The sequence below is a fragment of the Malaclemys terrapin genome, chromosome 6, assembly GCF_027887155.1.
Source record: "Malaclemys terrapin pileata isolate rMalTer1 chromosome 6, rMalTer1.hap1, whole genome shotgun sequence".
In the NCBI taxonomy this organism is placed as follows: domain Eukaryota; kingdom Metazoa; phylum Chordata; order Testudines; family Emydidae; genus Malaclemys; species Malaclemys terrapin.
The window spans coordinates 88212771-88225405 of NC_071510.1; the positions used below are offsets into that span (position 1 = coordinate 88212771).

The window sequence follows — 12635 nt, forward strand, 5'->3', positions numbered from 1 at the left end:
CCGAAAGGAAGCGGGGGGTGGAAAGGAATGGGCAGCTGGTAGCTCGGGGACTGCACCAGCTCATCAGATCAGCCCACATGCTGAAAAGTGCACAGGGAAAAGTTTGCTCCCCCCACTGTGTTACTCCTGCATTCTTTGTGTGGACCTACTGCTGGCCATAAAAGGCAATCTGCTGCTGTGAGAGTGCTCTATTGTTCTGGTAGGGGATGGCATTGCATAGCTGCCCCAGGAGCTGTTTCCTTAGAAGCAAGCATGCTCAGGCTTCTACTGCTGACTAACCACCTTGAGAGCTGGTGCTGCTTGTTGTTACCCCATGGATGAGTATGTAGCCACTTTGGGGTGGAGAGAAGAGAGAGGCCTTTGGCCCTCCAAAGGGTTTTAGTGGATTTTGTGGCCCTCTACTATCGCTGTCACATGCTCTAAGTGGTAGGTTCCCAATTTCCATAGTTCACAGGGCCCCAAAATTCTTTAATCTGGCTTGGGTGGTGCAGTCTTTAATATTCTATTCAAATTCTTATGCTGCACCCATAGCAGAGTCAGTGTGTATTGCAACCTATTCAGGTGAGCTTTTCCTCTTGCATGCCGTTTTCGACCTGATGGTGGTGTCCCCTTTATCTATTAATGAAGGGAAGCTGAAAGTGCGCCTTGCCCTTGGAATGGAAAGTCGTGAGGTTTGTGGCAATTCTTGAATCCTGCAGGAGTTTTCTCCAGTTTTGAGCCACTCCCCTAAGAAAGCTCTACTGCGCCCACAAATAACTGTTGTTAACTTTGAACAGACAATTCGGTTGTGCCTGAGGAGGGGAGATGTCACATGTGGTCCTTGTGTTTAAAAATCCAGGTTGATCTTTTCAGTGTCCTGGGTCCCAATCATTAAATAACTTGAAGAGAAGGATTGAGTCCTAGAACTTGATGTGATATTATATAAGGACTCAGTATAAGGAACAGAGGATACATTTGAACTCATGGCAACCCATATTTAGGATTGGCAGAATTCCATTTTTATTGTTCTATAATTTCAACAGATATACATGTTTATTTGTAAGCATTTTTAATTTTTATTGATTTTAGTTTCCAGTTTCACAGGAAATTGGGGGGAGGGGGGGTTAAACAATAATTACACCTGGTCTACAATTTTTGAGAAGTCGTCTGCTTCAGAGATAAAATGTGCTATTTATTATGTATTTTGATGTGCTGAATTGAAATATGACAATTAAAACAACTGGCTACTGTTTCTAAGATATTTAAGTTTTTACATTTTAGGTCTAAGTATATTGTAGATAGTAGAGTTTTAATCATAAATTGTAAACCTAGGTCTTTTCATGTGTTTATGGTTGCTTTACATGATAATATTTCACCTGTCCCGTTTATGTAATGCTTTAAAAATCAGCAAAAGTGTTATATAAATAAAATTAATTATGAAACAAAAGGCAAAAAACTATTATGTACATAGTTTAGTCCTATTCAGTGTCTACTCGGCGCTTCCTGGCTTGTCTCTTGTATTCATTACATGGAGCATCTCTTGTCACTGTCCAGCAATAGTCTGCAAGCATTGATGCGCTCCATTTGCCTTGATAGCATTTCTCCATTGTTGCAATGTCCTGGTGAAATCGCTCGCCATGCTCGTCGCTCACTGCTCCGCAGTTCTGTAGAAAAAAATCTGGATGAGAGTACAAAAAATGTATCTTTAGTGACATGTTGCAACCAAGGCTTTTGTGTGCCTTGAGGAGGTTTTCCACCAACAACCTGTAGTTGTCTGCCTTGTTGTTTCCGAGAAAATTTATTGCCACTAACTGGAAGGCTTTCCATGCTGTCTTTTCCTTGCCACGCAGTGCAGGGTCAAATGCGTCATCTCGAAGAAGTTCTGAGGACCACAAAGACACCTTCCTTTATCTTAGCTTCGCTTAACCTTGGAAATTTTCCACAGAGGTACTTGAAAGCTGCTTGTGTTTTGTCAATGGCCTTGACAAAATTCTTCATCAGACCCAGCTTGATGTGTAAGGGTGGTAACAAAATCTTCCTTGATTCAACAAGTGGTGGATGCTGAACACTTTTCCTCCCAGACTCCAATGACTGTCAGAGTGGCCAATCTTTCTTGATGTAGTAGGAATCTCTTGCACGACTATCCCATTCGCAGAGAAAACAGCAGTACTTTGGGTATCCAGTCTGGAGACCAAGCAAGAAAACAACAACCTTCAAATCGCCACAAAGCTGCCACTGATGTTGGTCATAGTTTATGCACCTCAAAAGTTGTTTCATGTTGTCATAGGTTTCCTTCATATGGACTGCAAGACCAACTGGAATTGATGGCAAAACATTGCCATTATGCAGTAAAACAGCTTTAAGACTCGTCTTCGATGAATCAATGAACAGTCTCCACTCATCTGGATCATGAACCATGTTGGGGGCTGCCATCACACCATCGATGTTGCAGGCTACAAGATCACCTTCCATGAAGAAGATTGGGACAAGATCCTTTTGACAGTCACGGAACATGGAAACCCTAACATCACCTGCCAGGAGATTCCACTGCTGTAGTCTGGAGCCCAACAGCTCTGCCTTACTCTTGGGTTGTTCCAAATCCCTGACAAGGTCATTCAGTTCACCTTGCGTTATGAGGTGTGGCTCAGAGGAAGAGAATGGGAGAAAATGTGGGTCCTGTGACATTGATGGTTCAGGACCAGAAGTTTCATCCTCTTCCTCGTCTGACTCAAGTGAGAATGATTCTGGTGCATCAGGAACCGGCAGCCCTTCTCCATGGGGTACTGGGCGTATAGCTGTGGAATGTTTGGATAATGCATAGTCCACTTTTTCTTTGACACACCTTTCCCAACTGGAGGCACCATGCAGAAGTAACAATTGCTGGTATGATCTGTTGGCTCTCTCCAAATCATTGGCACTGCAAAAGGCATAGATTTCCTTTTCCTGTTCGCCAGTGGTTGAAGATTTGTTGCACAAGTGTTGCAGCATATGTGTGGGGCCCACCTCTTGTTCCGATCTCCAATCTCTTCGTTATGATTGCATCATCCATGACTTCTAGGAATAACATGATGCAATTCATATCATGTATGACACAATACCAGCTTCAGATTGCATCATTCATTGTTTTGCCTCAAAAGCAAGTACTGTCCAAACCCAGTCATAGATTTATTCATAGATCCAGTCAAAGATGTATTTGTCATTTCTGCTTTAAATTGAGATCCTTTCCCTTTATAACTCACTTATTCTCCGCCATTCCCAAGTCAAGGGTCGTATATACTGACCCAATAGCATATCTTGAAAACTAGAGCCAATCAACAATTTTAAGCATCATTTTCGTTCTCAGTGACCCAGAATTAGTAAAGTTTGACTAAAGCCAAAATGCTTCTGAAATAAATGTAGAGCAGTGTTATTTAATGACCTGTGTAGATATTGAGATTCAAAAAGTTAAAGCTTTATAACGTCCACGTCACATGTCAAAATATACAAAATAACTATCCTTAAATCAAACTCCAAGTTCTCAAGCAGCATTTTTCTTTTCCTGACTTTAAATTGATTGTCTATGGAAACACTTCTTTTTGTTTTTGTGTGTGCATGATAAAATGGTGGACAGACATTTACTGGTGAAAATCAAATTCTTCCAACCCTACCCATACTGCTGAGGAAGCATGCTATGTTTTGGACTAGTCACTTCCTGAGTGCTGGCTGACTAGAGTAAAAGTTCAAATTTGACCCTTCATTAACTCCCATTCATCAGTTGGCCAGCTCTATGTGCTGCTTATACAACTGTTTTGGAAGCCATAAGTCAGGAATAGCAAAAATGATCCATGGAAATAATTGGCCTCAGCAGGGTCTGTATTCACACTAACTCTGAGGCAAATATAGCTTTTCTTATAGTCTTCTCCTGCTTTGGAGAAGACAAATAGTATGACACTTTGCTCTTGCATGTATATTTTTCCATGGTCATTAAAAAGTGATAACTCAAAAAACCTTGGCATGTATCCATACAGTGTAAATATATTGGGTGGAACAGGGGGAAATATGTCAGTGAAACCATACTTTCCACTCAGTTTCGGCGCTGCAGTGCTTCTTAATGACACTGGTTCCATACGGTTTTGCCTGATACTGTCCAAGATCTATTGCTGGTTGTTTCCTGAAGAACTATTTGGATAGTCTTTGCCTCAGTGAAACCACTTTCATCTATCCTGTAATGAATCAAAATGCAACAGAATACGTCATCGTCTCATGAGTCTTTCTAACCTAAGACATAATGATGAAGTGTGCTTTTTCCATTCTGGGGTGAGAAATTGGCTGATTGTTTGTTTTTGAATCTTGGATTCCAACCTCAGTTTTCTGAACATCTAAACCTCTGGTGGACAGGCTGTTGTACAGTATGTGTGAACTGGTCTCTGACTGCCTTAGTGATCAGAAAATGAGACAAACCAATGTCTAAAGCATCCTCTCCTCCCATCTGTAATCATGTTAACATCCCTATGGCAACAGGAATTGCTTAGGTGGAAAAATAATATTGGAGAAAGTACTGAATGTATTCGTAGTTCATTTTAATGTGACTTAAAAGGGAACCCAGTATCACAGGGCCGGCCAGCTTGCTGAAGACCAACAGTGCTGTATGGAACACTGTTTTGAGAACCTCTAGTCTAATCTGACTTTCAAGACTCTATGCTAAGTTGTTCTGTTTAATGTTTCAGTATAAATGTTCTGAGGGGTACTACATGTCAACCGTAACTTGTATTTTTTAATTATTCTAATGGAAATTAGCTAAAAGATTAGTTTGAAAACTTCATGAGGTTTAATTAGTCTAACATTTTAGGTTTAATATAAACTAGGTATAGAGCAATAACTGATTAGGATTGGCAAAAATTGATTTTTATATACTTTTGATAATATCCGTGTTTTGTTTTTCAGATTTTCTATTGTTGATTTTTACATTTTCACAGGAAATTGAGGGGTGTCAATAATTATTCAATAGCAGTAGACATGGAGATTCAGAGTGAAAGCTTCATAACTTAAAACACAAATTGTCAAATATCACATCAAAATATACAAAGTAAATAGTCTTAAACTCTAGCATCATTTTTCTTTTCTTTATCTTCTCACATCCTCAGTTGCATAAGGCGTTCACCAGTTTCCATCATTTATTCTGGTCTTCTACTGGTCTGTTCAGGCTTCTGAGTATCATGTTAATGGATTTGGCTTCTTTGTGTATTATTCTACATAATGTTTCTCTAGGTCTTCCTCTTTTTCTCTTTCCAAGTGATGTCCATATTATAACTTGCCACAGAAGTCATTTTGGTGATGTCCTTAAAGCATGGCTTAAATAGGTCCAGTGTTATCTTTCCATATTTGCTGTATGTTGGTTTGCTCTCCTTTTTGAATTTCTAATATTGCAAGAAGTTCTTTCCAGTGGACTGTGAAGAGCTTCCTCAGGCATTTACTTTGGAATGAGTTGATCTTCTTCTCAATTTCTTTCATCTATTTCCATGACTCTGCTCCATAAACTACTAATAAGGTTTTTGTGTCTATGCCAGTTTTGAAATCTTTTCAGGTTTATGAAAGTTGTTTGTTGATTTTGATATTGATTGTTTGACATCTAGCATGGCATCACCAGCATTGCACTTATCACTTGTCTAGAAATGACGTGCTATTTCTAGTGTTTCTTCATCCACTCTAATGGTTACTTTTGGGACATTGATAGCAATATATTTTGTCTCCCCCCCCCCCCCCCTTGTTGATGAACAAACCAACTTTTTCTGCTGTGTCTGCCAAAAGCGGTCTTGTCTTCCATTAAACAATAAGTTAGATCAAGGGTTCTGAAACTTTTTTTTTTTTTCGTTGACCACTTGAAAATTGCTGAGGGTCTTAGCGGACCACTTAATGATCTATTCAAATGTTGTTTGTACCATTTAGCTAACTATTGTAAAGCGCTTTGGATTAAAGAGCTATATTAAAAAAAAAAAAGTAATGTTTTTTTTATTCTACAAATAAAAGCACACAACTCGTATTGTAATATCCGTGGTCTTGCCTTTCTAATGCGATGGATGTGCCGTCTCTCCCCCACAGTGGCAGACCCCAAGCTGGGGCTGGGAAGGAGGAGGGTCTCTCCCCAGCAGCTGCTGCCCTGGAATTGTGGGAAAGTCGCCTCTTTTTCTGGCCGCCACAGCCCTGCATGTCCCAAATTCCCCCCCCCCCGCCCCCTCTTCTGACCCCACTGCCTCTCACCTACCTCCTGTTCCCCCAAGGCCGCCACCTCACTTTACATGTGCATCTTCTCATGGGCCAGGCACCTAATTAGTGGAGCCACACCTGCGCAGCTCTGCTGTTTAGGTGAGTGACCCTTAATTCTCTCGTGTGTGGCCCCCCACGCGTGCACCTTAGAGAGAACTATCCGTGGACCACCTAAATGGAGCTCGCAGACCACAGGTGGTACACGGACCACAGTTTGAGAACCTCTGAGTTAGACTAAACAGGACAATATTGTCAACAAAAACAAGGCCATCCAACTGTGCTTCATTTGTCCATAAATTTCCCTGATTGCTTTCTGCAGTTACTTTCCTCATGACAGTGCAAAACAATAGTGGGGACATAATACATCCTTGCCTTACTCTAGTTGTCACTGCAAGCCATTAGCTGATATTGTCACAGTTTGACTGCACATTCAGCATCATCATACATCCTTGATTACTTTAATTATTTTTGGTGGTGTTCCATAGAGTGCTATAAGTTTCCAGAGACCGCCTGGGTATGCTGTCAAAAGCCTTCACGAAATCTATAAAACTTATCACGAGTTTCTTTCTGCTTTGTTTTATAGTATTTCTAACAACAACAATATGGTCTGCCTGTGGGCTCAGTGGTCTAAAACTGCTTGTTTCTCTCTAAGTTGACTATTTCCTGATACATACCAGGATGATGTTGCACATGATTTTCTTACTTAGTCTATCTGTAAACTTTGATTTTTATCAATGGAAGTATTTGTCAGTTTGCATGAGTGGTGAAATTGACAGTTTAACATTTACCGATTTAAAAAAAAAAAAAAAAAAAAATCAAATCCTTTCAAGCCTACTAATTTAATATTATCATATCCTTTAGAGGAAGGACTTTCACGCTGTGTACCACTGAACTATTTAGCTACTACAGTTGAGGTTCTTTGGGAACATGACATTTACATGGCTGTCTGTGTCTCTGTGTGTATTTGTCAGGCATAATGTTATAACTTGAATGGAAACAGCAAGAAAATACTTGCTGTTTAGTCAATAATGGCTTCACTGTAATGAGTGGTACCAAATATTTCATTAGCATTAATAAAGAACTGTAATTCTATAGTAGGTGGAGGATAAAGAGCTGCATAACTGTTTCATGGTGATAGTGGGTGTGAATTATCTTGATTTTTCCCAAACTCCTTATTTTTGTACTGTTAGACTCAGGAAAGTGTCCCTATTCAGAACAGCACTTAATCTCTTGCTTATGTCCCATTGAAGTCCATGGGATTTAACTATGTGCTTAAGTGCATTCCTGAATTGGGGTCTTAATGACTTGTGCACTTCTTTCTATTTTAGAAACAAGTCTGAATGGGACTAATCTGTTTTTAAATGTTGACATTGCTCAAGATCTGAGGATACATTGAAGTGTACTGAGACCCATTGTAGCTTGGTACAATATTTAAAGTATCTTATTCTAAGTCAGAAGGCATAGTTCAGAAACTTTGACTCCATTACCAAAGTATCCCTGACACACAAGCTGTCATGGCTCCTTTTTGTAGTAGTTTTGGTCTGTGGTGCCAATGAGCACATGGGGAGTTCTTCTGTTGCTCTGTGCATGCGTCGGTGCTTTTACGAACACCTAAGGGGTGTGGAGTTGTTGTTGTTTGTTGGTGGTTGTTGCAGTTGTAACTAAGTATGCGAGCACATAATGGGATCACAGTTCTAATATACTGTTCCATGTTAAAATTGCAACCAACAGAAATATGTAATTCTTGGCCATGTGTTTTGTAGGTGGATGGAGGTCTGTTTGGCTGAAGAACTGCCACCCACTACTGAATTGGAAGAAGGGTTAAGAAATGGAGTTTACCTGGCTAAACTAGCAAAGTTCTTTGCCCCTAAAATGGTCTCTGAGAAGAAAATCTATGATGTGGAACAGACACGATATAAGGTAACAAGTTTCGTTGGCTGTTGATTAAAACCGAGAGTTAAATATTTGTTGCTCCATCTTTCCCACTCTTTGTTTTAGCACTGGGCGTTGCAGAAAGCTGAGTACTTGTTTCTAGCATGTTAATATTTTCTGCATCAGTAGACTGTTGTATCCTAATACATATGGAATTCTACTCCTAGTTTCACTTTTTAAGATCGTTGTATCTTTAGATAGGAACATTACTCTTACCTTCCTTTCTCCCACCAGTTGCGCGCACACACACATTACTGTATAACTCCCCATAGTCCAATGAAGGACTGACTGTGGTCACCAGCTGGGACATGAACTTGTAACACTGAAGAGCAGGGAGGCAATATGATAAAATAGGAATAACTACTATACAGGAAAAACATGATAGCTGTACTTAAGGTTTTTTAAGACCAAAAAAAAGTGCTTTCAGCTCCAGAGAACTTTTTGGTAAGCTCACAAAGTATTACCAACTGTAAAATTACAATCCATTAGGAAATAGGGGCCAAATCCTTATTCTATTTATTTAAAAAAAAGTTACTAAGTTCTTACATGAACTGCTGTATAATTTGTTAGCAAATATCCTCCTTATGAGATCTGCATGTTTAAATATCAAACACTTCATCATGGAGGAACAAAAATCAGTCAAACAAATCAAGCTCTGCTGTTATAATCACAAGCTGCATAGTTACTTGGTGATAATGGAGAATGCATATATATATATATATATATATACACATTAGTTTATATTTGGGGACCTCCGTTAAGAGCTGCTTTACTTCAATTTGCATAAGAAGACAGCTGGAGAACGCAAATTTTTAAGGTACATATGTTTTGGGGTGTTTTCTGTGCAGGACCAAAATCTGTTCAGGATCTCATGTGATTAAAAAAATGTTTATATAACTTAAAAATTATGCTTTTAAAAGATTAAAAATTTTCTCTTGCTTACCTGCCACCTCTGCAGTTCAGGCTTCTGTCTCTCAAGTGGCCCCTAAAACAGGAGCATTTTTCTTCCCTTCTTTTGTTCTGTTTTTTAAGTAGTGGTTTTGTCAAATGTTAGGGGAAAATGGCCCTTTGGGTCCTGAATTTGAGGCTTGAAATGTAATGGTGATCGAACTGATTTTATATTCCATATACTTTAGATGGTAAATATTTGTGACTTACAAGCTTGTCTACATGAACACGTATGGCATCACGAGCTGTGGTGTAAATTTATAGCTTTCTAGAGTGCTGCATGCTGACTCTGTGGACCCTGTTGTTGCACAATTTAAAAAAAAAAAAAAAATGACCCTGGGAACTTTTAGTACATAGCAGCAGGCTCCACGCAGTCAGTCAATGTGCAGCCCGCAGGGATGCTGTAGATTTACACCACAGCATGCTGCGATGTACGTGCTTTGTGTAGATGTGCCCCCAAGTTATACGCAAGTCCTGTTACTGAGTTGGAATCTTGAACAGTTTATCATACAGCATTGCAAATCGGATATGGATTTCGGAAGACATAACAAAATACTTTTTTAATTTATGAAAAACTGCAATCTTTCAAAAGAAATCTATAGAGGTTTAGACATGATGTTTTCTTTAGTTTCATCTCCATAAAAACTAAGTATTACTGCCAAATATGAAGTCCACTAGAAAATTTGTCATTGCTATTGATCTTAAGGTGGAAGGAACTCCTGATACCACTAGGACAGGCAATATTATATAATCTTAATGTAGATTGACTTTCAGAAATGCTTCACCTTAAATTTTGATGGTTAGTACAGAAAGTCTACGGTACAAATATTCTCATGTGTCATATTTTCTCTGTACACAGATACACTGTTGTGTGGTAACTGAAATGATGTATTCAAAGCCAAAAATGTTGAAAACTGCCAGTTCAAGCTCTCTTATCAAACAAAAAAGCCTCATTTTCAGTACTTATATGGCTGAAATTAGAAGGATAACTGTTTACTAGTATAATTTACAAACTGGCATGTTTGTGCCTCTTTTCATCATCATAACTTTTATATGAATTTAGTGTGAATTTTTTTACATGAATTGACAGGCCCTGAGTGTGAAATCGTCTTGCCATGTGAGTAGAGAATTGAAAGCTTTTTGGGAAGCCCAAGAACAACAAAAAAGCAAAATTCTCCATACTGCTTCAGCACTGAGTCAACTCTCACCTAAAGGGGCCTCTCCCATGAAGGAGAAAGTAGTTCATTCCCTATGTTTACAATCATGCTTTCCTTAGTGCCACTGCTGAGACTAAAAAACGAGTGCCAGTTGGTGCCAAATTTTTGTGATGTGGCCATGTGCCCACTAGGAAACTGAGACAACCAGACTCAACTTGCATAGGTCATTGGACAACAATCAAATGGTATTTTTTAGTCACAGTTGACCTAGACTGGATCTGAAAAGCTCTTTTATTCCAAGCCATTATGACTCATAAGACCTTTCATTCAAAGGAATGTGCTAGTGTGGAGTTACCTTCAGACTGAAGCTCGGAGCGGCTAACCAGCACACCTCCAGCTTCACATAGGAAGTAGATTCCGATTGATGTAATCTACAGAGGGGTGGACAGGCCGAACCTGAGTGGTGCTGTGACTCCAACATGTCGTGACCCTGCTTGGTTTGGGGACCTAGTCAAATGTGTTTTTACAGCTATTTCCAAGATTTCACATACTTTTTCAAATTCATGATTTCTGTGACCTAATTTTGATATCGTTGGTTTCTTACAGTGGTGAGACTTCTAAAGTTGCAATCAAGGAGTTGCCTGGAAATGCCAGATGGGCACTTGCATGCAGAATAGGTTCTCAGATATTGCCTGTTGAAATTGGGTGGAGGGATGAATGGTGCTTAGGGAGGCTTTTTTCTGTTGCTTTTTCAGGGCAGGTCTTCACTACGGGGGGGGGCTCGATTTAATATACGCAAATTCAGCTGCGCGAATCGTGTAGCTGAATTCGACCTATCGGAGCCGACTTACCCCGCTGTGAGGACGGCGGCAAAATCGACCTCCGCGGTGGAGTAAGAGCGTCGATTCGGGGATCGATTGTCGCGTCCCGACGAGACGCGATAATTCGATCCCCGAGAGATCGATTTCTACCCGCCGATTCAGGCAGGTAGTGTAGACCTAGTCTAAGTGAGCTGTGAGAAGAGGATATCTGAGTTTTGCACATTCATATGTTCATGTGAAGCCTTCACTGGGAAATTATGCCTCAGAAGATTTGATTCTAGGACTGTCAATTTTGGAAACTGATTTTTTCAAAATGAGAACTTGTACTGGAAAAAAAAAAATCATTTTTTAAAAAAATTTCTGCCTTTTTATGGGAAATTTCTTTTTAAATGGTCTGCTTTAATCATGTGAAATTAAATAACTTAAAATTTTTCTGTGAATTTTTTGACCAGCTGTGATTAAACGGCACTTTATAGAATAGACCTAAACATGTTCACAGCTCTGAAGTGCTTAACATTCACATGCACATATGACATCTTAAACTTACATCAGTAGCAACTAATAACTAATCTATTGTATGATTTCCTGCATACATGAGTAAAAGATGAAAAACAGGCTTTTCTGGTCTCTTTTCAAGGTACCTCCACCTTTTTCCCCGGCCTCCTTTTCTGGAGACTGTGTAGAAAAAATATAGAACCAAGAGCCCAAGAGACCTAGGTCAAACTCAAAAGAAAGCAGAGATTTGTCCGTAGTCTTGTCCCATGAAAAGGGAGGGATTTCTGAATCCACACCTGGCAAGCTGGCCAAATACTGAAATGCTTCTTCCACTCCTCTTGAAAACTGTTTGCATCTGAAATCCTTGATTTTTATATAGAGAGCTGTGAGAAACTGGTGGAAGAACTTCCACAATTTCATGCAGAATTTTTCAACATTTCAGGAAATTCTGCCTTCTTCAAATATTGCTTTTCTACAAAACTTAAATGTTTTGCATTAAAATCATGGATACTTCAAATTTCCAACTTAAAATTTTGAAGACTGCTTGTGCTCAGAATGGACTTTATTAAAAAAAAAGTGAATTTTCAGTGGAAAAGGGCTTGTTCTTTTAGTTTAAAAATTAATGTGATATTTCAGTTAAGTGGGCCCACTTCTCAAATTCTTGGCAAAAATGATTTTTCATGTGCTCTTTTCTATGTTGCACACATCTCTAATTACAAATCACCTGAACTCCCCAGATCTCCAGGAGACTTTAACAACTAAACATCTCTTCTGTAACAGCCCTGTTTCTCATTTGTATTCAGGCTTGCCTTGCCCAACTGGAACAGTAGCCTAATAAGCAAGAAGGCATCTATAGAATGCTTCTTCGCCTCTTAACAATGGGACTCTTTGAACAAACTTGCTTGGAAACAGGATTTGGGGCACAGGCATTGGGATTACAAAGTCCACGTAAGAGGATGAGTTGCATGGCATGTAACTGCCTTATGATTTGGCATGCAGTTGAAACATTCTGGCTTTAGGGTCACCTAGTGAAAACTTAGAATTTTATTCACAGGAGAAG

General features: G+C 39.5%; 1 protein-coding gene across 2 annotated transcripts in view; it reads left to right on the forward strand.

The window, feature by feature from the left end:
• IQGAP2 (IQ motif containing GTPase activating protein 2) overlaps positions 1–12635 on the forward strand; it is a 236203-nt gene that overhangs the window by 115659 nt on the left and 107909 nt on the right. For both annotated transcript variants that reach the window (XM_054031558.1, XM_054031559.1), the window contains exon 3: positions 7986–8142. In XM_054031558.1, coding sequence (XP_053887533.1) covers positions 7986–8142 — 157 coding nt within the window. The remainder of the gene's footprint in view (positions 1–7985; positions 8143–12635) is intronic.